At 40.7% G+C, this 24,545-nt stretch overlaps 2 protein-coding genes across 4 annotated transcripts in view; one reads left to right on the top strand and one right to left on the bottom strand.

Moving 5' to 3' along the window:
• Positions 1-152: 152 nt before the first annotated feature.
• On the top strand, positions 153-17,641 carry ABCE1 (ATP binding cassette subfamily E member 1). 2 transcript variants are annotated; one of them, XM_086463931.1, is made up of 18 exons: positions 153-209; positions 5,969-6,133; positions 6,446-6,531; positions 7,006-7,103; positions 7,490-7,607; positions 9,572-9,709; positions 9,876-9,945; positions 11,039-11,135; positions 12,075-12,164; positions 12,755-12,876; positions 13,570-13,791; positions 14,298-14,357; positions 14,442-14,500; positions 14,668-14,778; positions 14,874-15,016; positions 15,109-15,231; positions 16,329-16,440; positions 16,713-17,641. In XM_086463931.1, the coding sequence occupies exons 2-18, from the start codon at positions 6,031-6,033 to the stop codon at positions 16,758-16,760; spliced, it is 1,800 nt and encodes a 599-aa protein (XP_086320057.1). In that variant the 5' UTR covers positions 153-209; positions 5,969-6,030; the 3' UTR covers positions 16,761-17,641. The 2 variants fall into 2 exon arrangements, with proteins under 2 accessions (XP_086320057.1, XP_086320056.1); XM_086463930.1 differs by lacking the exon at positions 153-209 and adding an exon at positions 4,894-4,932.
• Positions 17,642-20,484: 2,843 nt separating this feature from the next.
• The window catches only part of OTUD4 (OTU deubiquitinase 4), a 32,619-nt gene continuing 28,558 nt past the window's right edge, over positions 20,485-24,545 (bottom strand). For both annotated transcript variants that reach the window (XM_086463939.1, XM_086463940.1), the window contains exon 21: positions 20,485-23,143. In XM_086463939.1, the coding sequence (XP_086320065.1) occupies positions 21,899-23,143 (1,245 nt within the window). In that variant the 3' untranslated portion in view covers positions 20,485-21,898. The remainder of the gene's footprint in view (positions 23,144-24,545) is intronic.

Genomic DNA, 24,545 nt, shown 5'->3' with positions numbered 1-24,545 from the left:
AGGCGCTATCTCTATGGTGAGCCTCCCTTCCTTCTCTTTCTCTCTATGGTGCGCGCCCAGGCCCCTCCCTGCGGGGGCGGCGGCCATCTTGGCCGGGTGGCGGCGGCGGCGGGAGCACGTTGCGTGCCGGCCCTCGGGACAGGGGACTCGGTTCCCCGCTGCGGCCCGGCCGGGGAGCGGGGGCGCCTCGCTCTCTACCCCGTCTCCCGGTAAGCGGCCTCCGACGGGGCGGGTGGGGGGATGCCGGCGTTCTCGCACGGGAGGGAGATAGAGGGTGGGTAGGGAAGGGGTCCCCTCCCCCTGCTGGGAGACGCCACCGGCTTCCCGTGCTGCCCGCCTTGCCCCCGCCGCTGGGCTCGGCCCGAGGGCGGCCTTCTCGCGGGGCGCCGGGCCCTGGGGCTCGCCCTCACCCACCACGGGTGCGGGGCCGGCCGGGCGCTCCTCTCCCGGGCGTCAGGGCCGGCCGCTCCCGGCCTGGCCCGGTGGGTGGGCCGGCGGCGCGGCAGCGCCGAGCTGTCCTGAAGTCGTTGTCGACCTGGCTCAGAGGGAGCCGGGCTGCAGGCCCCATTGATTCGGAGACTCGCTGGCGGTGTGGGCACAGCCCGGGCAGAAGGATGGGCCCGCGTGGGGCGGGAGGCCGTCCCTGCCCCGGCTGGCACTGCTCGCACATGCAGTTCGTCGTCTCCGGCGAGTTGTACGTCATCTTCCAGGGCTTTGCTTTTTTTGTCAGCCATCCTGTGCCGTCACCCGGCAGCAGCGGGGTGAAGAGAAAACGTTTCTGTCAGCTGCTGGCTGCAGCCGCGGGCATCGCTTTCGTGTGGGGACCCTACGCGGGCTTCTCGCGTCGTGGTGGCCGCGGGAAGGGGAAGCCGGGGGGTTTCTCCTGTGAAAGCAGGCGGCTTACCCTGCTGCAGGAAAAAAGCCGTGTTTTGCCTTATTCGGGGGAAAGTTAATACCCCTGTGCGTGCTTGTGTGGTGAGGAGATCAAGACTTCTTGCAGGTTTAATAAGGTCATAGGGTAAGGCTGTTTTTTACAAGGTGTGTGTAAAAACAAAACCAAAACTCGGCAGGGCTTTTCTCTGGGACCACGGTAGTGTTTCTTCTCTGGAGGGCACTTAAGTTATTTTACCTGCAAGTTTCTGTGACGGTTTTCCAGTTCTCATTTAAGTTTCTCTGCTGTGGTTTTCTAAAGTCTAGTCTTAAACAAGTAGTCGTGAAATACTGTAGTTTTCATATGGTAGATTGCTAATGCTTTTTACTTTGTGTAAAAAGGGAATATTAAAGCTTGAGTTATAATTAATATGGTCAAGCGCCAGCTAAACACACCCACTCATTATGCTGTGTCAGTATATTTGACCATATGCTTTTCATGTTAACGTATTCATCTTCATATTCATGTCATGTCTCATGAGTAATATAGTGAGTTAAATACAGTAGGGAGGTTTGGGGCTTGTTTAAACTTTTTGTTCATTGTCTCAGTTTCTAAAATAGATCTCAAAACCTTAAGCATAGACAAGTTCTTAATTCTTAGTAGATTTTGTTTGTACTTGTAGCGTTTACTATTGTCTGTGCTTTGACACTTAAAAATGTAGCGATCTCCCATATGCAGTTTGAAAACCTGTTCTTTGTCTTTCACGTAAATTTTCTTTGGGTATTCTAGTTCTTAACTTTCTTGTTCGTGTTGTGGGGTGACTGTAGTCAATTAGCAGTTGATTGGGAGGTAATTCTCAAGGTTAATTATTTTCAGAGGAAAGTGTAAATGCTACTCATTCTTGCTTCTTTCCATGTCTGTTGCAATGTAATTTAATAAAATGTTAACTAGTTTTCTACGAAGTAACTGAAGTATGGCTCAATTCTGAACACAGATCTTGCCTTCACATCATTGTCTCTGATTATGTTTCAGTCTTAATTTGTGTACTTTTTTTAATGTCTCTTTGTTTAAGTCTGAATAATTCAAGGCAATTAGAAATCCTTCTTGATCGTAATTGACTTTACTTAGTAAATTCTAATATAACTTTAATGCCTGTGAAAGAAAGCTGTATCGGTATTTATATATATGTAAGTAAATCAAGTACATTACATTTGTTCCATAGATTGTACATTGCTCTTGCCATTTGTGACAGGTAGCAAGGTCTGTTTACATGCGGGTGTTTTTTTTTTAATTTCTTCTGGTGTATCAGGGATAGTAGCAGCTGTGTCAGAGAGCCTGAGAATGCTGACTTAAAATGCTTGTGATAATGTATTTTGTGTCTTTTTTTAGATGTGTTTTAGTTGCTTGTATATAGTGTCATAATTGGAATGAATGGACAGCTTTTGGCTTCAATAAATGAGTGTCAAGGTCTTTAGAACTTTTTTTACTAGCAGTAGTTACTCCTCTCATTCTTTCATCTGTGTTGTCAGTCCATTGTTCTGGAAAGATTTTCTGTTGTCACTCTTTGAGAATTCACTAATTCAAAATTATTTACTCTGTAGTTAGTAACAAATTAATGTTTTCGCATTTTGTTTTTGTTCCGTTCTTGGTTTGGAAAGCAGAAATACGGGCATGAACTTAAACGCTTCTGAATATACCAGTTTCTCCTGCCCTTAAACTGCTGACTATACTTAGCAAGTACTGGTATGCTGTTGTAGCACATGCATATTGTATGTGTTGCTGACCTGTGTTCAGTGTACTGAGAGTTCTGCTCTCTGCACCTCAAAATCGGACCATCCTGTTTGGTGTGTTAAGTTAGATGCTGCCAAAGTAACTGCATATAAATATGTAACTCAAGTTCAGTCTGGTTTTGGACAGTGTGGTTTAATTTGCTGTAGACTGTTTGTTCTAAGCAGAAATTATTATTTTCTCTTGTGGCCAATTACCATCGTAGACATCAAGACAGTCCTGGCAATATTGCAGAAGTGACAGAAGTCACAAATAATTTTTACTAAAAATGGTTTAAGACCACTGCAGAGTTTTGGATAAACTGACACTTCGATCATGTAGACAGAAGCAGGGAAGCACAAGTGTATGTCTCCGTGCCAGTTCATTAGTTCTGTTGTGTCCCCCCCCACCAAGTACTTTATAAATGCTTGCTGTAGTTACTTCTGTGACCCCTTCAAAACTCTTCACCACAGGTGGGTATTTTCCCATATAAGTAAGTTAGAAGGAAAAAAAAAGAATCTTAGGCTGTTTTATTGCTTACCAACCACAGTCTGATTCAGTCCTGCGTAGTAGTAGTGTAAACTTCAGTCTTATCATCCCACCAAGAGTGGGTGGGAAAAACAAATTGTTAGAAGCCAAATTTGAACTTGGTCTTTTAGAACAAACCTCACCCCAAGCTCCTGCTTTGGTGCTTTAAGCTGAACTCCAGACTGGAAGGGTGGATGGCTGAGGAGAGAGTTTGGTTTGCTATCTGTACTGCTCAGGCAGTAACTGCGACCAGAGGTTTGGGAGGTTGGACAGGAGAGGCAAGCTCCTGATGCATGGCAGCTTTGTCTTCTAGAGCTTGCTTTTGTAACCCCTGGAAATAGTTTACATGCTAGTTAGAGCTGAGACAGCTAGCGGGGAAAGCCGGGCCCGCAAGATAGACAATGTGGTCTGTCTGCTCTGGGTGCTCAGCCACCCAGGCATTGTTGGAGAAGGGGCTGACCCGGATTAGGCACTTCCCTTGGGAAAGCCAAGACAGAGTGATTTGCCCCCAGATACTGAATGCACTGCAAACTACAGCACTTCTATGAAAGGCACTGGGATGTGGTCCCAAAGAATGTGGCTTTATTGGAAGTGCTGACAAGATCCAGTGTTCATCTCGTAGAAAATTGCCTTGACTTAAACAGACTTACAGTTTTTAAGAACAAGACTTTCAGTTTCTTGTTTTGTTATGTAAGCAAAATGTATTCAAGTGAGATCGTTCCATGTCTGTTGGCTTGGCCTATGGATGTAACTGCAATGATCAGCCCTGTTTTGTCAATCTGGTCTGATGGTACAGAACTGTAAAATCACTTTGAAAATTTTTTTAAAGTATTCAGTCATTTATTTGAAAACATCAGCTATGTTGTTACGACTTTCTGGCTTAGGAAATGTTAAAAGACTAAAGAAAAAAATTTTTAAATATTAAAAGTAGAACCTGCCAAGGTAAGGTTGGCAGCATGACTAATAATTAAATTCATTTATATCTGATTGAAGAATACCTTTAGACATTAATTTAAAAATACTTTGGAAATTGAAAAGAGAAGGAAGACTACCACTTTTTAAAGGAACCACTTAAAATATTCGTAACTATGGTAATAATTGATTTAAAGATACAGTAACATCTTTATTTCTGACTGTTGCTCTCTGTTAGATGCCAGTCTCCTCCTTTCTTTCACATTACAGTAGTATCTGTAGGATTCCTTCCAACTAAAGTTCACAGGTGGTTTTAGGGAAGGATGGGGTTTAACAGGATAAATGTGCCATACACCTGTTTTATTCTTGTTTCTTTCGGGAGACTGAAAGTCACAACCTTTCTTCATGTGTTAGCCGTATGTAGTAAATAGCTTCTAAACCACTGCAGGACACTTCAGTTTGATGGAGTAAAGATGAGCTGGACATCCAACAGAAAATACTTTCTTTAGTAAGAAACGTTGGAATACTTTTCTTGGAAGAAGGTGCACCTGCAGACTGTGTGGAAACCTGAAGTATTTCAAGACTCCTTCCCAGTTATGTCTTTGAACTACTGATATCTACTGCATTGAATTGAAATGATTTTGAATTGGCATCATCCCTAGAGCTGCCATCACTTTATTTAGTGGTGTTGAATTGGAAATGCTTTGTACTTTATCATCTTTCTTTAGACATAAAAAATCTGTTTGTCATCTGTAATATTTTGTAAACTGCTGAGAGCTTCATAGTTCTGTTGTCTTTGTTGTTCTGCAGCAGGAGCAAGTGGAGGGAGTTGTCCTCAGGTGTATCATAGGAAGGTGAAGTCATTATTATTGTTATTCTCAGTACTATGCATGAATATGGTAAAGGAAATATAAATGCATTTTAAAATACATTCCACCATTTTTTATCTGTCATGGTTTACGTTTAAAATCTTTGTCCTTCCCTTACTTTTGCGACAATTGTTGACGTAAATTCCCAGTACAATCCAGTGCTTGTCAGAGCATTGCGAATATCTAAGCTCAGGAAGAGACAGTTATGTAGAGGAATACAAGTAGTAATTTCACGTCTTGGGGTGCATTTTTTTGTAATTTCAGTAAAATGTAATCGTCTAGTACTCCCAAGACCTTGTCTTTTAAAAATAAAGTAATTTTATTAAAAGTCTTGCTTATTTTTACTGGAATATATTATAGTTGTTGCCATCTTAGGAAATGCAGAATGTTAAGAGTAGTCATTCAAATAGTAATAAAACTCAAGATAAAAGAATCAAACATCATCATGTATGGCTGTTCACATTGCCTGGGTTACTTTCCTTTACGCAACTACAGATTTTCATTTTGAAAACTGGCTTAAATTTTACAGTATTTTAATCATTTAATATAGAATACTGTCATACAGTTTGCAAAATGAATATTATAATCAGGTTCTTGGAGTAATAGTTGTAGTCACAATTTGACTTTACCAGACACTGTAGCATGAGCAAGGTTACTTGACAAAAGGCAGCTTGTGAAACTAAAATTTGCAGCAGTATAGATTCGTCTGTTCTTACTACGACATGCTTTCAAACAGATACATTTTCAGTTATAATCGCAGGTTTATTTTACAGTGGAGAAATAGTAATGTAATGGAAAGCTGCTACTAAAGATTTATGCAGTTATTTACACATCAGTACCCATACTACTTGTATCTGAGAGTTTACCCAGTTTGCCATCTTGCTTAAAAGAGGAAAAAAATCAAATCATTTTGCTTTTTTCATCTCTGAACTCTGCTAGTAGTAGCTTCAGATATGTATGTTCTTCTCTGTGCTGTCAGTAATTGTGTTCCCTTTTGGATTTATTTTTTTTTCCCCTTCAGATCTGGAAGACTCCCACTACTCCTCATAATTGGTGTATGTGTTTAACCCTATATTGTGCGTTATGGCAGACAAATTAACAAGAATTGCTATTGTCAACCATGACAAGTGTAAGCCAAAGAAATGCCGACAAGAATGCAAGAAGAGTTGTCCTGTGGTTCGAATGGGTAAGAGATGTAATTGATCAAAGTATTTAAGCAATTGGAAAAGTTTCAAATAATGTTCTGCTAGAAGGAGCTAGTTTTTTATAATTGCTAGGTTTTTGTTCATCATTTATGCTTCATTTCATAAAGCCTGTAGAAATATCACTGAAAGCATGAACAATTCATAGTAATAATGCCACTTTTCAGGTCTTAGGATGATCTGAAGCTTCAGTGAACGTTAATTATTTACATGTTCCTCTGTGGAATTTAGTAGTAGTGGCAAGAATTCTGATTCATCAGAAACTGTCTTGAGTTAATCTTATTCTTTTTCACCAGGAAAACTTTGCATAGAAGTCGCATCACAGAGCAAAATAGCATGGATCTCAGAAACACTTTGTATTGGTTGTGGTATTTGCATCAAGGTAAAAGTTATGCTGCTTTATTTAAAGTGATAAAATTTCCTTATTATGCTATTATATTTAATAATACATCCTATAACTTCAAAAAGCAGTTTTGTTTTCTCGAGTAATCGGACCATGTTAACAGATACCGTTCGTAGCAAGTGAGGTACTGTGTCGGTTTACTGAACTGGTTGGGTTGCAGGGTGTGGGTTGTGACTTTTTGTTTGTGGTTTTGTTTGGTTGGTTTTGTTTGTGGCTATAGACATCTAGCAGTAGAAAGAGAGTTTTGGAAAAGAGCCAGAGCATATATACAGTGTGCCTTATTTGTGCTGAAAAATGTGGTATAGAACTTCCTTGGGAAGTTAACTGTGTAAATGAAAGTGAAGTAATTTGGTAGAAGTGCTTTGAAAATGCCCAGCTGGATGCAGTACACAATATAGCATTTTGTTAACAAATTGTTTGCACTAGTAATCTCTAAATTTATTTCAATTACAGAAATGTCCTTTTGGAGCCTTGTCAATTGTTAACTTACCTAGCAACCTGGAGAAAGAAACAACACATAGATATTGTGCCAATGCCTTCAAACTTCACAGGTATTTTACTTTTCAAATCAATGTGAAAGAGACAAAAATTCAAGTTTTAGGTAGTCTAAACATAGTGCACATCAAGGTGGTCATGGTTATTACCTCAGTAGCTTCCTTTTTGACTGTTAATTACTTTTTTTTCTTATTAAAAAGTATTATAATAAAATGTTATTGCTAATTTTACAGAGCTCCTGCTTAAAGAACAGACTTCTCGAAAATCTTTCTTATGATCGTCTGGTCTTAAGGAATATTGATTTAATTTGAATTATACGTGGGCAGGTTAACAAAGTGGGCTGAAATAATCAGAAAGTCTGAAAACAGGTTCTAACATTTACCACCAAATGTTGGTGTCAGGTGGCATTAATATAATCCGAAGTTATCAATGTTGTGTACAGGTTGCCTATTCCTCGTCCAGGTGAGGTGCTGGGATTGGTTGGAACCAATGGTATTGGAAAATCGACTGCCTTGAAAATTTTAGCAGGAAAACAGAAGCCAAATCTTGGAAAATACGATGTATGTATCAGCGACAGAGTTGGCGTTGTAATAGCTGTGGTTGTATTTTTTCACTGAATTTTTGTATCTGTGAGTGCGATAGAATTTGTGAGGACATTGACACTTTCCCTCTTAACAGCCAGTGACCTACTCCACACAGAAACAATAGCAGAAGGATGTTGTTAACAAAGGCTTTTTTGTAAATTCTGTGAATTTTTCAAGAAAGATAACGATACTAGTAGTAATTGTAACTCACTAAAGATAAATACCAGAGGTAGGTTTCTGTCTTTGTTACACTTAAGAGGTTTTTTTTATACCAGTCCTTAAAAATGTCAGCTGCTTTTCCCTGTGCAATTTACCTGTTCCCCATCAAGGTGTTTAAGTACCTCAAGTTTTAGAGTTTCTTTTAAGTTCAACATTGTCTTTATCTGAACAGCTGTAGCGTTGATGAGCACTTATCATGAATCCTTGTGATCTCACAGGCCTTTTTATCTTTGATTCTTTTGAAGGTGATATCTTATAAAACATGTTGTTATCATAAGTTGTTGTTGAAAGTATTTCCCACTGTACACTTCAATACTGAGTTCTGAAAATACTTAGTTTCTTCATGTTGCTAGAGACTTAGAAATTTTTATACTTATTTTTGAGAACCAGGCGTAGGACAACTTGTAATCTGCTGGTCTTCGTGGGAGATCATAATCCATTTTCCTGTGTGTTTACACTAAGTCAAACGCTGCAGCCAGCAAGCAAAATAATTTACAGGGGTTTGTTAACCTACTAGCACTACTCCAAAGAGTGAATATTATTAGGTAAAAGACATAAATAATAGTGATTGTGACTCTTCTTCTCAGACGGCATTTCAGTTACCACCACCTCACCTTCAGGTGACGTGGTGACAATTGAATTCTGATGCTCACTTTTGTCCTTCAAGAAGGACTTGCAGGAACAAGTGTCTTCAAACTTTCTTCATCAGTTTCTTCATTTGAAAGAGTAACTTTTTAATAAACTATTCATTTCATGGCTGCCACTTAAAACTGCAAAGAAATAGTAATTTCCCCGCTACGTTTTCCATTCTGTTTCAAGTTTGGTTTATATTATTTTGTGGACTTCTTGTTTCAGGTGGTAGTATTGCAGAAATAGCAAAACTTTTGACTTTCTGAATGTGTACTTAATTGAATTACCATGCTTCCGAAATCAGACTTCCCTGGGAAGAGCCAAATCATGACCACAGAAACGCGTGGTATGAATTGAATCTTCCGTGTTGCTTCTGCTCTAAAACTTCTGAAGCATTTCCTCTGAGTATTTGCTTGGTTTGGAAATACAGCTGTGTTGCTCTGTTTCCGTACTGTTTACCATCAAAACAATGAACTCAGCACCATTCGGAGTAGTAAGCTGTGTTAACCGAAACAGTACACAGGGGCTTTTTCCTGCCTGATTGTTCTGCGTAGCTCCTTTTTTTTGTTGTTTTTGTCATCTCCTTCCATTTTCTTGGAAATGTTTGTTAGAAGCGAAGAGCATGACCAAATTTTATTGCATCTTTTGTGCAAGTTGATTTTTGTCAGTCCAACCCTTTTCCTTTGGATTAGCTAGATCAGATAGCTAATAAGAGCAGTTATGCTGATCCATACTGTCATTTTCCCCATGAAGTAGTTTTACTTGTAGCTTCTTCACTGTCTAAGGACAGTTTTGGGTATCCTAGGTGCAAATTTAAAATGCTTTTTCTTGAAAGGACCAGTGACAGTGTACCTGGGGGGAAAAAAAATCTGAACTTCTGCCCTCCATTTTGCAACTTTATAATTTTTTCTAATTTTTTAATGAATATATTGCAGAGGCAACATAGGTTTGATAACTAGCTTTTGTCCAGGCTTTTATTTAATCTTGCAAGCATATTCTATTTGCTGTGTTGATCAGAATTTTAAAATTAGATATTTTTATGATGTTTTTAGAATGGTATAAGTGAACACAGGCTTTAATTTTTGTCACAGGATCCACCTGACTGGCAAGAAATTTTGACTTATTTCCGAGGATCTGAGTTACAAAATTATTTTACCAAGATCCTGGAAGATGACCTGAAAGCTATCATTAAACCTCAGTACGTGGACCAGATCCCTAAAGCTGCAAAGGTGAGAAATTTCATGAGCTAATAGAAAGCTGGGAGCTTCTCCTATAATACTTCTCCTGTGTTTAAAGATTTTACTTAGCAGCGTAATTCAATGTCAAAAATCCACTGCTGCCTGAAATTTTTAATGTCAAAATAATGTTGTGGGGTTTTTATTATTTATCATACAGGGAACAGTGGGATCAATTCTGGATAGGAAGGATGAAACTAAGACACAAACTGTTGTATGTCAGCAGCTGGGTAAGTAGTTTTGTGAAGTTGAACTTCATTTGAGAAATTCATATTTACTGAAAAATAAAGTTACTACTCCTGTGATAGTAGATTTAAATTAAACCAAGTAAAAAAAAAAATGCTCTAAAGCGTAGGGCTTGCTGTAAGCATATCTGAACCAATGCAAATAATACTTCCTAGTGGCAAAGGCAAACTAATCAATACATGCTAGTTAACAGAACCCAACGCAGTTTCTGTTTAATGGTAGGAAGTGTTTGTTTTTAAATCTGGAAAAATTCCAATTACCATCTGCTGCTCTTGCATACAACTGGCAAAATCTTAGCATCCTCTCTTGTGAGAACTGTTGCGTATAAAAAATATTACCCAAGTACAAAAACCCCTTTACTTTTTCTTTACCAAGAACAGCTCTATGCAGCTCATTACAATAGGAGTAATACTGACTTCAGAACAATGCTGTGAATAAGAATAATATCTGCATAGTCCAGCCCTGGTAGTTTTTTGTAGGTGTTTTAAATTCAGTTGCTATTAAATTTAGGTGTTAATTTAGGTGTCGTTAAATTAGCAACAGGGTTCTTTTTGGTAGATTTGGGTGGTAAAGGTGGGGCTGCATCATGCCACCAAAAGTGTGGCCTTTGGGTCTGGCTTAACTTCTTAGTGACACAGTGTATTCTTGAAATGTATGTTCTGGTGAGAAAATACTGGCTTTGCCTGTTTGCTGTCATGTTTGGGGAACTTGCTTTTCCTGAAAATCAGAACTCTTCAGCCAGGTCTAACAGGAAACACTTTAAACTGGTGTAGTTTCTTTTTAGGGCCAAAAATCTTTACCAAATACATGGTGGAAAACCAAATAGAAACGTAATCCTTTTGCATGATAAGAAGCAACCATACAAATTAACCGGCCAATGCTGCAGGGAAGCTGTAACTTGCTGTGGCTTACAAATAGCATTATGATGCTTCTATATAAACTGAACACTTATTTTACTTCTTTCTGTTTTTTCTCTGTGTAGGGTGTCTGCTGTGATTATACATGTTTCTGTAGGTAATAAAAATATGAATTGTTGTGTTGGTTATAATGTATCTAAAATTAACCACTTATTTGCAGACTTAACCCATCTGAAAGAAAGAAATGTTGAGGACCTTTCAGGAGGAGAACTTCAGAGATTTGCTTGTGCAGTTGTTTGCATTCAGAAGGCTGATATGTATGTTTAATTTACTTCTGTTACGCATTGCTTCTAATAATCTGTCTCAGAATATGGTCCTCTAATTTACAGTTAATTGTTAGAAATAATACTTTTGTTTGAAATATTTGAACAAAAGGATTTTTAAAAAACTGTTTTTACCAGCTTAGCAGCCGAGATCCGTGTTTACTCCATATATACTCTCTGGGGTTTTTATACTTGAATTCATGTGACTGGAAATAGCTCATTTCAGAGACGCATGTTAAACTTCAGCATCACACTTTCATAACCTTTCCCTAATCCCATGTAAATGCGTCCTGTTTGACAGCGTACCTCAGTTAGCCTCTCTGAATGAGAAACAGACAGATCCTTCCCCACCTTTCGGGACTTGTGTCCCTCTTCCTCTGTCTTGCAACCAGGAAATTACTGTCTAGTCTATGCTGTTTCCTGACTCCTTGGGACCAAGAAAGGAAGATCAGAAGAGTTACAGGGGTTTGGGGTTTTTTTTGTTTGGTTATTTTTTGTTATTGTTGTTTGGGTTCTGGGTTTTTTTTGTTGGTGTCAGTTTTCTTGTTTGTTTTGTTTTTCTCTTTTGGAAGGTGTCCTTCTTCCAGTCTCCTAAAGTATTTTTGCACTTCTCGGTTCATGTTAAATTTAAGCTGAATCAGAACTGAGTGCATGGGATTCCTAACTAATTGCTGATTTCTTGTGTAACATTTGATAACTTTGTCCAAGCTTTTGGCAAAGTAATACTTAAATCGAACCGTTTTAACAGTTTCACGTGACGGTCATCACGGATTCAAGGCAGGTCGCAGTACATAATTCTCATTTTCTGTCTCTTTCTTAATATAAATAATAATTTTCTTTTTCTGTGTATTTAATGGCTGAAATGTTATTATTAGGTTTGACTATGTTGAACGCTTGCATTCTCTAAGACTTTGTTCTTTCTTTTGGGGCTAGCTTCATGTTTGATGAACCTTCTAGCTACCTAGATGTCAAGCAGCGCTTGAAGGCTGCCATTACTATTCGATCCCTAATAAACCCTGACAGGTAAATACAAACTTTAAATGTTTTGCTAGACTGTAATAATAGGTGACTGTTTACAGAGGGAAGAAAGATCGAGTCCATCTCCCCAGAAGTGCTGACTTCTCAGTATGTACATGAATAGATGTTTTAAATACTCCAAGTCAGTAATATTCTATTCCTTTGCACTTTGGAAACTTATTTCCTGTACTTTCTGTATTACAACGGGGTAACTTTTGTAATAAGGATGTGAAAATATAGGTGGTTATTTCTCACCTGATTGTTGCTGTTCTGTCCCCTTCTCACAAAGATGATGTTTTTTCTTAAAATGTGCTAAGTATTTTTGCTCCACTCAATCAATATCCTTCCGCTTGCTGTACATAAAAAGAAGCTGCCAGTTTGCACTGAAGATGGACTTTCAACTTGTCATTCACAATGTCTGTTTATTGGACAGTTAAAAGCTTAGCAGAGATTTGAACTCTCTCTGTCTTTAGTGTAAAGCTAAGAAACCATGTTAAATGAAAATCATGTTGATAGCTTTTGCTTATGCAAGACTAAAGTAAGAAGAAATGGTTTGTATTGAAGTATAAAAGCATCTCTCTGGCTCTGTTTTTCAGGTACATTATTGTTGTAGAGCATGATCTAAGTGTGTTAGATTATCTCTCTGACTTTATCTGCTGCCTGTATGGTGTGCCAAGTGCTTATGGTGTGGTTACTATGCCTTTCAGCGTAAGAGAAGGTAATTCTTGCCATATTTCTCTTTTTAAACATACAAAAAAAAAATCTATGGAAGGAATAAAAAAAAGTACCAAAATGCTAGTTGTCTGTTACGTGAACATGTCTTCTTCCTGTTATAGTTCAGTACCTAAAAAACTGCTGTTCTGTTTTGTGCAGAATTGCTGTTTTACATGATCCCCTCAATTTAAACTCAGCCCAAAATTCTTAAGTGTGAAATGCCCTTTGTCTCTTGCTATGGACATAATTTTGATACTTGCAGGTGTTTTGTAAACAGCGGAGTAACACAAAAGACCCTATAAATAGTAGAGAAAGGGCAGGAGACAGTTTCACAGTACAGAGGTATGTAGTGTTCCACTGAATTGACCGCACTTGTAGCACTGAGACTCAGTTATAGATGTTTTTGTGAGAATGGGTCCAACAGCAGTAATTTCTTTAAACCCTACAGGCATTACTAATACTAGGTTTTCAGGAAGAGCTTCTATAGCCTTTCTGTGATTTTTAGTAAGTTTTCTCTTCATTGGATTTGCATAATGTACACAGTTTCAGGTAGGAGGGTTTGTTGCCTCTTTTAAAATGCCATTTAAAATCCTGTGTTCTCCTTAATCTGATTGGAGTTCACAGCCAAGAACTGAAATTTGTCTTGTCTTGCTTTGTTGTAGACCTTTTTTAATGATCTTTTTTCCTCCCTTCATAGGCATAAACATTTTCTTAGATGGCTATGTTCCAACAGAAAATCTAAGGTTCCGAGATGCATCTCTGGTATTTAAAGTGGCTGAGACGGCCAACGAAGAAGAGGTTAAAAAGATGTGTATGTACAAATATCCAGGAATGAAAAAAAAGATGGGAGAATTTGAACTATCCATAGTAGCTGGAGAATTCACAGATTCTGAAATTATGGTGATGTTAGGAGAAAACGGTAAGTGCAATTCTTGTTGGAAACTGCTTCTACAGCCCTCAATATGCTCTTAAAGCCTGTTTTCAGTCTGGGAGCCAGGCTTCAAAATTAGTGTTTTTGAGTCAGGTTGAGCTGCTTGTTTCCTAGTGAAGATGTCACACCATGGCCTTGTGCTGTCTGAATAGTGGGAGCTTGAAGTTACTGAATGTTAATGATGCCATCGTGTTTGTCCGTTACTCCAGTTTAAGAACGTAGATTGGCAGGACGGTGATTGACCTGGTGAGCTTAGCCACAAGTCTAGGCTGTTGTAGCTTTAGATGTCTCCTCCATTTGAAAAAGCAACTAATAGCAAGTGCTGCTTGCTGGAAGTGAATGTAGGAATTCTCCAAGCAGTCTAATTTTCAAATGCATTCTTTATTAAGTCTCTCTCTTTTTTTTTTTTTTTTTTTTTTTTTGGTATCAGTGAATTGTAGAGATCTAAGTTACTGAAACGGCTGAAGTAATATGTAACTTGCATTTTATTTTAGGAACTGGCAAAACGACGTTTATCCGAATGCTTGCAGGAAGACTTACACCTGATGAAGGAGGTAGTGCTTAATACTTTAGTTGAAACCTATTTTGAAGATACCGGAAAGGCTCTTGTTTTCATTATAAATTTTATCTTTCTGTAGGTGAGGTCCCGGTTCTAAATGTCAGCTACAAACCACAGAAGATCAGTCCTAAATCTACAGTACGTTTAAGCCTTATTTATTAAGTATTGTGTTTGCTACAGAAAGCATGTTCTTGGCACACAGGTAGAATTTCAGCCTGGAACAAAAAGCTCTATTAATTCTGTTTCCTCTTGCTTCCTTGTGGTGTGGTGCATGAAACCGAGTGGCAACATTTTTCTTTTAACAGGGAAGTGTCCGTCAGCTACTGCATGAGAAGATCAGAGATGCCTATACACACCCCCAGTTTGTAACTGATGTCATGAAACCTCTTCAGATAGAAAACATCATTGACCAGGAGGTATTTATTGCCCGAGACAACATCCTAACTCTTTGTCTTCCATTCTCTACCCGTACCTGAACTAAATACGGCCTTATTCCCCCCTGCCCCAATAGGTTCAGACGTTGTCTGGTGGTGAGTTGCAGCGCGTTGCATTAGCTCTTTGTCTTGGTAAACCGGCAGATGTCTACCTAATTGATGAACCTTCAGCATATTTGGACTCTGAACAACGTCTAATGGCTGCTCGAGTCATTAAACGGTAAAGTATACGTGACTGGAAAAACACCTGAAATTTTCAGTAGTTTTACAAGAAGTTTACATTAAACTTTTTTTTTTTAATTTCTATTTCAGTTTCATTCTCCATGCTAAAAAAACAGCTTTTGTGGTAGAACATGATTTTATCATGGCTACCTATCTTGCTGATCGTGTGATTGTTTTTGATGGTATTCCTTCCAAGAACACACTTGCCAACAGGTAAGAGACTTGTTTGGATTAGTAAGCAAGATGAAGGAGGACAAGGTAGAAATAAGCTGTTTGTCAGAAGCATCAACAAAAGTAAGGAGGTGAAGCATCCTGCCCATGGAAATTTAAGCTGCATTTAAAGTGGCCTAACAGTGTCCTGAGGGTCTGGCTTTTGCTTTGAAGTGAGGAAAAGAAAAGGGGATTGACCCACACTTAGGGGCTGCCTGGACACAGAGCTGAGGCAGAGTTGGAGAATGTAACCAAGCCCTCAAAAAACTCGACCAGTTCCTGGCTTAAACTAGCCTTAAGCAACTGCACTGATTACATTACAATCAGAGGAGAACAAATAAGCAGCGTGGGTTGTAACGAATGAAAAACAAGGACCAGTTGTAAACTATGCTTAGGAAAATAAGTGAGCAGTGTACTAAGGATATGCACATCTTGTGACTTGCAAGGCTTGACAGCAACAGGTAATGTACGCTGTCTGTGAGTTTTTGCTTTCAAAGCTGCCCCTTTTGATATGTGCTTTTGTTCCTGCAAATAATTTCATGTGAATTGCAGAGACTTTCTGAGGAGCAGCCTTATTAGAAACGAGGCTTTTAGAACAGTATGATTACCAAGTACTTAACATGAGCCAGATGAAGTAAACACCTGGGTCTAGCAATGTGTTTACTGTGTTTACAATGCAGTGCTAGCCTGGCTCTGATGGTATTCCTTCTAAGAACACACTCGTTTGAAGTAAAATCATGCTCATACAACCGTTTCTCAGGACCAGTGTATGTTATGGTCTTTGTTACACCTTGCTAATGGTGCAACTCTGTTTTTTCTTTGAGTGTGACTAACTAGTGTGCCAGCACACCTAGATAGAAAGTAGGAAGAATGTCAAGGTAGCACCATGCTGAGATACTGCTGAAAGGTGAGAGCAGTAGCTATAACTCCTCATCTGAGACATGATTTGACTGAACATGTAGCCCATCCTGGTATGTCAAATACAGCTTGACTTGTGTTACCAGACTTGAATGAGCTCAGGGTGGAGATCAAAGCTGCCTTTAATCTGCCGAGCATAGAACTTCTGCAAACGTAGCTGCAATGTTCTTCTCTCTTAACAGTCCACAGACGCTTTTGGCTGGAATGAATAAATTTTTATCTCAACTTGAAATCACTTTTAGAAGAGACCCCAACAATTACAGACCAAGAATAAACAAACTCAATTCAATCAAGGTAAGAGAGAAGCACCTTTACAGTAAAGAAGCCATGACTGTTTAATATAAAGCCCAGTTTTAAAGTGAGCAACAAAACGAAGACTAACCTGGTAGTTTTGCTGTGCTGGAAAACAGCATGTGAAACGAGTAAGAAGAAAAGTAGAAATGAGTTTAAATTACTTTATTATTTATTATCATATGTAATTTATTATTAATTATATTTTATTTCAGCTATGTTGAAGTCTGCCAAAGACTACTTCAAGTAACATTGACCTTTTTTCTCTTCCTAAGGATGTGGAACAAAAGAAGAGTGGAAACTACTTTTTCCTGGACGACTAAATACTGAATCTGAGCATCTTTGCAACTGGCGTATAGAAATGCACATTGGAATCTAAACATTTGTGGATGAGAAGGCTCAATCAGGTTTTAGAACCCTTCATCTTTTGGAGCTTAAGATTTCTTGCTGCGTGTAACATCTGACACCAGTAGCAGTGTAAATCCTAGTCCAAGTAAAACTGCCACTTTCTATATTTTGGTGACACAGCCCTATTTTCAGTGTAATAATTTCAAAATAGATCACCTTGAAATTGTGCAAATGAGTCTCCAGATTTTTCAAAATGTAAGGGAACTTTCCAGTTCAATATATCCCACTCATGTACCATGTACTGACTGCACTCCTCATTTTAAAAACCTTTGAAGCTGTTTTCTGCATAAGAGGGAGGCTTACCAAGAATGTCAGGCTACAGAACCGACTCCTATTTTAAGAAGGCTGAATCTCTCTGGAGGAAGGTTTAATTAATAAATATCCCCCTAACTTACAGCTCTTCTGTGACAACAGTGCAAAAATTCTTGAGTTACTAATTCAAAAGTGTGTGTATGATGAGGTTGTGCACACCTTTTCTCATACTGTAGAAAGGAACGCACAAAAGCTGGAGTACAAACTACATATAGCAATATAAAGGAAGAGATTATGTAAACCATTTTTAGTCATCTGTCCCTGTGCATCTTCTCAGCACTAGCTACAGGAGAATAATCAGTTAAAGTCTTAAAATACTACAATCCTTTCAATCTTCTGTAACTTAAACCTGCACAGTGAAGAAAGGTCAATGGCTGTTTTTTCCAGTTGCTTGTTCTACAAACTGGACAGTGTACTGTGGGAAGTAGGTTTGTGAGTAATAAAGCCATCTGCTTCACAAAGTACTGACAATGTGTCAGCAAAACCCTCCTCCTGTACTGTGATATTCTTTTGAACACTTCCAGGGATGGTGACTCCACTTCCCTGGGCAGCCTGTTCCAATGTCTTAACTGCTCCTTCAGTACAGAAATTCTTCCTAACATCCAATCTAAACCTCCCCTGGTGCAACTTGAGGCCATTTCCTCTCGTCCTATCACTTGTTACTTGGGAGAAGAGACCAACCCCCACCTCACTACAACCTCCTTTCAGGTAGCTGTAGAGAGCAATAAGGTCTCCTCTCAGCCTCCTCTTCTCCAGACTATAAACAACCCCAGCTCCCTCAGCCACTCCTCACAAGACCTGTTCTCCAGACCCTTCACCAGCTTCCTTGCCCTTCTCTGGACACGCTCCAGCACCTAAATGTCTGTCTTGCAGTGAGGGGCCCAAAACTGCACACAGCACTCGAGGTGCAGCCTCACCAGTGCAGAGTAACAGGGGCACGATCACCTCCCTGCTCCTGCTGGCCACACTGTTGCTGATACAGGCCAGGATGCTCTTGGCCTTCTTGGCCACCTGGGCACACTGCTGGCTCATGTTCAGCCGGCTGTCAACCAACACCCCCAGGTCCTTTTCTGCCGGGCAGCTTTCCAGCCACTCATCCCCCAGCCTGTAGCGCTGCATGGGGTGGTTGTGACCCAAGTGCAGGACCCGGCCCTCGGCCTCGTTAGTGTGGCAGCTGCTCTCAGCACAGAGTGTACCTCACAGCTGAACAGAGTAAGGTTTCAGCTGACACGCACACAGCAAGGCAGGGGTTGTCTGGAAGGGCTCCCTTAGCACCCCAAGTAAAAGGGGATTTACAAAACCAAATCCGATGCTTCAAAGATGATAGGTGAGAGATCCCCTTGTCTTGCACTTGCTCTCCAAGAAGAAAACAAGGATGTATTGCTTTGCAGACAGCTAGTAAGCTTGCTTCATAAACCATCCCATTTTTGTATGGAGTTCACTGCAACGCAGTCATAGTGCTTTGTAACACGTCGCAGCAGTACTGTTTTTCTACTTTGTGATTAAGATCATCTCAGTTTTTAGAAGCACGTTAAAATCAAGCAGCATGGAGTCAGTTAAACACTACAAAACTCGCCCTTTGCTGGGATGCGTATGCAGTACTTCAGCACCAAAGCTGTGGTTTATAGCAAGATAACCAATTTCCTTAGGTCAGGAAACTGAGACTAAAGTGATCCCTTCAGACGTGGTGAAAGGTGTGAAAATCCCAACCAATGCCTTCCTGCACCTGTAAGCCCTGCCACTCACCATCTTCCCATAAAGTTTTTACAAGGTTAAAAGGCTAGAAGTAATTTCGCCTAAAGTGAAAGCTTTGATCCTTACTATAGACAAAAATGAAGGTAAACAAAAAGAATAGCTTGTTTAAAAAAAAAATCAGTTTCTGTATAAAGTAAGGTGGTTCAGGGAGGCAAGAAGGAAAAGAGCCTATAGTTAAGGATTCTATGCAAATGTCACACAAGTTTCACAGATACGTAAAAATAACTTTCAGCTGCCTATCTTAAAAGTAAGGAATGGTATTTTCCGTGCAACAGTTGTCTGTTCTGCCTTCATCAGCATGTGAAAGATGATGTGACATGAAAAAAGATGGCTTTGTTCTTTATTTATATCTTTTGCCTTGTAAGTTAGAGGAGGAAGCAGTGGTTATTGTCCTTTTTTTAAGCCATGATGTGTGTTAGTAACTTGGCTATTTTAGAACCTTGGCAGTATCGGGTGTTACATACGCTGCCTTGTTATGTCTACCTGACAAGAGAAATCCATCTATATTACGCCAACAGAGGTCCTCCATGAAGAAGTACAGGTAATGAACACAGCCTTACCCCACCACCGCTGTGGGCTGAGACAAAAACTTCCAAAGGCTAAGTAAAATTTACGGTTAAGTCACGCAGATGAGTGTAAGTCCTTTTGGACTCAGAGTTCTGCATCTTCTGTTGTACTTGGGTACACAACAATACGGTAAAGATGTAGTTTAGCAAATACCCGAAGCTGTAGGTCTCAGTTCATTATATGCTAAATATTATCTAGTCCCCTACGACCCAGCAGGATATTGCAGTCCTAAACATCTTGCCCCAGGGGAAAGGGTTTGGCCGATCACGCTTCAGGGCTGTAGCAAAACCCAAGGAAACCACAATTGATCAGAGTGAAGGTGAAGAGAACACTACATCGGCACACTTCAGTCCTTAACTGTCCCAGAGCAGCAAGGTGGGGTACAGGCCCACCTCAAATACTTTTAAGTCAACTTTTAAAAGTAAATTCTAAAAGTGCAGCCCTACCCCTTGCTGCTGTGCCTCTGTCTTCCATCGCTTCCCCAGAAGTTTCTGCAGCAAGCATCCTGCCGCTCTTCCTGCAACGGAGCTGACGAAATGCCCGCTCTAGCGCTGAACGATTGTTTTGGTGACTGCTGGACGGAGCTGGGCTACAACTGGGGTTACGCTTCGGAACCCTCCAGGAAAGACGATAAAAAGCCCCTTTAAATCTTTGTACATAGTAGACAGAGGAGCACAATGGTATGGGCTGTTAAATCCCTCAGTGCTTGCTTCTCAACCTGAAAAACTGCAGCTTGCCCCTTGAAATCCCAAGTACCTTTCTGAAAAGTATTTTGAGTAAAAAAAGGCAACAAAAACGCCACAGCACAGCCTACCACAACCACTTTGAGTAAGAACTAGAACTTTGGCGTACATCCCCTTTGAGTTTGTAGCTTGCCCACATACTAACCCTTGGTAGTTCTGCTGCTGTCTCCAAGTCTATCTGTAGACATCTGCTGTCTACAAGCGCCATCAGAACAAAGCCATCCATTTAGTGTCACTGCAAGTTTCAAATATGCAAATATAATTTAGAAGAAAAAGAAATGACAAACATTTATTTAAGTAGGGTTTTATACATGGCATGCATCTGAAAAGAAATTCTTTATCACGTAACTATCAGGTTTCCTGATCAAGGAAGTACAATCTCGGACGTGAAGGAAAGGGCACCATTGCCTACACGGGTATATACAGAGATACAAAAATATACACAACGGTTAATTGTACAGAGCAACGGAGCCGCGTGAACACTGTGCACCCTGCGCTCTCCGCCTTCGGACAGCTCAATATCCACACTGCGAAGGCAGCAGGAACACTGCCGAGATCGTTTTGGGGTCAGAAGAAACAGCATCAGAACTCTGACACAGTGTAAAAATATAAGGCAGAAGCCACTTTCTTCTGAACTGTAGGGAAGAGCAGAGCACACTCCATCTTGCTTTTAAAAGTAGTTCCAGCAATGAGTTGTACATGCAAAACAAATTTGCATCAACAGTGCAACAACAAAAGAATACTGAACAGTAGCTCAATCATACAAACCTAAAAAAACCTGTAACGTACTTTATGCTTCTCACCTCACAAAATATCTAGGATTTGTCAGTGCATTAGTGTTAAAGTGGCATTAAAAAAACTTCTGCTATTATAACAGATGCAGAATTATTTTGGAAATGCATAGCATCTACATTTTTATTGTCTTTGTAATTATTTAGTTGGCATAGGCACCATTCTAGTCACACCAGCATGAAGAATTCTTGGTGGAAACAGCCATTCTTACCAATTCATACACAGCTATTCTTTACTGCTTGTCTTGATTTTGATTTCAACAAATAAATGCTTTTTAAAATTCAAAAATATACCCTATGAATATTAAAAGAACTATATACAACATACCTAAGACACAGGGTTAGCTGGCTGCCGTACGTGTAACACAAAGAGGAACATTCAAGTTTGACAGATTTTTTTTTTTTTTTTTTTTTTTTTTTGAGATGAAAGGCCTTTGGGTTGGAAGCGTGTCAAAGACAACAGTGCAGCAGGCTGAGGATTCCTTTAGCTCAGTTCAGAACTAAGGCATTGTATGATAAAACAGATGTGTAGTTGGTGCAATGTTACCGTCAATTTTAGAATCTAGATCACACCAAATGCTATAATTTGTCACTCTGGTAAATGTACGTTATCATCTGCTATCACAAATTCAAACCTTTGTGGGGAAAAAAATTATCAAACACTAAACCTATTTTTTTTTCTAATTCGACATTGAGGAAAAAATGCTAAGCCAAACTTTATAAACCCAAAAAACCCATATGGTGGAATTTCACGTCCTCCTAGTCTTTACTTGCCAAAAGTTAAACATATCCTTGAACTTTACTAAAAAGAAAGATTTAAGATTTTTAAACTGCTACTTCAAATTACTTTTTTTGCATTTTAAATTTTTCAGTTATCTATTCATTCTATGCTTGATGCCCCCTCTGATTATCTCCCAGTGGCGCCCTTCTCCTGTCATTCCTATATGGCCTCCCTCTGAAGTTTCGCTGATACTGGTAGCCATCATCTCGGGTTCTGCTGGGTGGCCCTTTCCAGGCTTCCTCGTTTCTTTGGAACGGGTATCCTCCCCTACTGGAATAACCCCACTCAAGTCTGGGCCTTCTGCCTCCTCCGTAAGTCTGGTTATAAAACTGCTTGGATCTACCACTTCTCAGCATATCGGAAACTTCACTCTCATCTTCAGAGCTCTCCTCCCTCATTCTCTGTGTCCTGCTTTCCGGCTGCGGATTACCAGCGCCCTTGGAATCTCTACCTTTATCAGGCTTCTCCTTCCGACTGGAAAGGCTGCTTTTCAGTTCGGTTTTGGGCGGTTCTGCCAGCAGTGGCGGAGTGTTGGGCACCGCTGTCTGCCTCTCAGTCCCCTGTACTTGCGGAGAACGACTCTGCTGCCCGGCTGGTTTTTGCTTAGCAGGAGCCGCCGAAGGACGGGTTGGCTCCAGCTGAGAAGCCCGAGCTGGAGTTTCCTTTGGGGCACTGCACTCACGGCTTGCAGCAGCCACGGGGAACGGGACGGCCTCTGAGCCGCTGCTGCTGTCAGTCTTCTCAAGCTGTTCTGCAGAGTTTACTCCAGGAACCAGAGGGCTGCACTCTTTGGCCACGTACACGTTCGCAGAGGTGCTGGCCGTTGCCTCTTTGTCCTCAGGTGACATGATGACACTGGGTCTTGCCACTGAATTTTCAATGAAACCCTGAACTGGGTACCCATACCAGAAGTGAGGAAAGAAAGGAGGCGCTATCGGAACAGCTCCTAGAAAGTGACTGTGTCCAAAGGGTGGCTGTGGGAACACATTTTTCCCTCTCAGGGACTCCTCATAGTTCGCATGAAGAGCTTGCGCTGGGTTCTCTGGTTCTACACAGACCTGTCCTTGGCTTTCTGACGCCTGAGCCGCGGGTATTGCCAGAGGCAGCGACGGAGACCTACTGTCACCCTGTGCCATCTGACCGTTGGGTCTGGGCTCGCTCTGAACTGGGAAGTGCCTGTTTGTTCCTGCAGTTTCGTTTTCATTCTGAGTCGGTGGAGCCTCCTGGAACCAAGGGTTGTGCGGATACACAGGAAGGGACATGTTTGGGTACATTCTACAAGCAGCTAAATAGGCCTGGTGCAGGGGGTACAAGTAAGAATGGGGTGCCCACATGGGACAACTGTATGCCTGCAGGACAGGGAAAAAAGGAAAAAAAAAAAAATTCGGTGTTTCAAATGTTCAGGCAGACATAAGGGTCATTTACCATTTTGAAACAGTTAATTACAGGAAGTAAAGGTTAATTCTGTTTACAGTGACTGCCCTCAATTCTAAGTATCTACCACTCCAGGATGACATTCTTATTTTTTGTTTTCCTTCCAAATGCAGTCACAATGGGCAACAGTTGTGACCAGTAAGAAAATTTGGTAACAATTTCTATATAGTTAATTTAAACACATGATGCTATTAAGTCAAGCTTTAGCTATGCATCTGAAGACACACATTTCAAATTCTTTTCCAGAATCACAATTATTAACCAGCAATATGCCCTACTAGCTCACTATCCCAAATTCTGTGGAATAACAATCAAAACAACAAGAAGTCATACCATGCACGTATTTTCACTTAAACCCCTCCCCCCCCCCCCCCCCCCCCCCCCCCCCCACAAAAAACACACTCCACTGAGACCCAGAGTTAGGTCTTTCCACAAGGGCAGTTTGGGTGGAAAATATAACATATTTTTATAAAAAAAACAAACCCATATATATACACACAACCCACAGACCAGCTTTCTTAGAAAGCCCTTCATAAAGCTGGGAGGCAGGCTTCAGTAAAACGTACAACACACCTTCCAGCTACTGGTGAGAGTCACACAACCGTCACGCATCGTTTTCTGCAGCAACCCCTTCTGGGCTGGTAGTGAACACGAGCTACGTTCACAATCCTGGAGTCACCCACCTCAGGTGGCGACCCCCTTCCCTGTCCTCTACTTCCAGGTGAGCCCGCCAGCACACAGCTAGTTACGGTTACACTGCTCAGAGTTAGAGGTTATAAACACAGACATTGTGTTTGTACCACGGTACATAGTGACTGGCCCAAGAGCAACACTGTAGGATGTTCTTGTAGTACAATGTGCCACATTTAGGTATTTCAGGCCACACAGAACGCCATGCAAGGCTGCTAGAGGCGCGAGGCTGTCTCAGAAAACACTGGAGTAGGTAGAGGGCAGAGCCCACAACCTGGCATGGTCTCATCTGTCCCATCTGTAGAAGCAGTACCTGGAGCAAGCCATGCTGAGAAGCCTGCCCAGACCTCCCCCCTCAGCGGGAACCAGTCAGCCACTCCCAACAAGCAGCTGGAAGGGTGTGGATAGCAGCATGGCAGCATCTGGGACCAAAGCAGCAGACAGGGTAACGCAGAAAGCAGGTCCCAGGTTTGTTTACCTTACCATTTGGTCACCAGCTGAGGAGCACAACCACTAGAACATGGTACTTCGCCCAGTAGATGGTGCTGAAGCACCAAAATGACAGACCATAGCCTGACTAATGCAAAGTACCAGTAAAGAGAGCCCTAAATATACGTAGGCTTACGA

Source organism: Leptosomus discolor, chromosome 4, assembly GCF_034619465.1.
Source record: "Leptosomus discolor isolate bLepDis1 chromosome 4, bLepDis1.hap2, whole genome shotgun sequence".
Lineage (NCBI taxonomy): Eukaryota > Metazoa > Chordata > Aves > Leptosomiformes > Leptosomidae > Leptosomus > Leptosomus discolor.
This window is presented reverse-complemented; position numbering and strand designations above follow the sequence as displayed.

Coding starts and splice junctions, on each gene's coding strand:
- ABCE1 (XM_086463931.1), top strand. CDS start 6,031: ATGGCAGACAAATTAACAAGAATTGCTATTGTCAACCATGACAAGTGT. Junction 7,608..9,571: donor CAAATCTTGGAAAATACGAT/GTATGTATCAGC, acceptor TTTTTGTCACAG/GATCCACCTGACTGGCAAGA. Junction 14,779..14,873: donor AAAACATCATTGACCAGGAG/GTATTTATTGCC, acceptor CTGCCCCAATAG/GTTCAGACGTTGTCTGGTGG.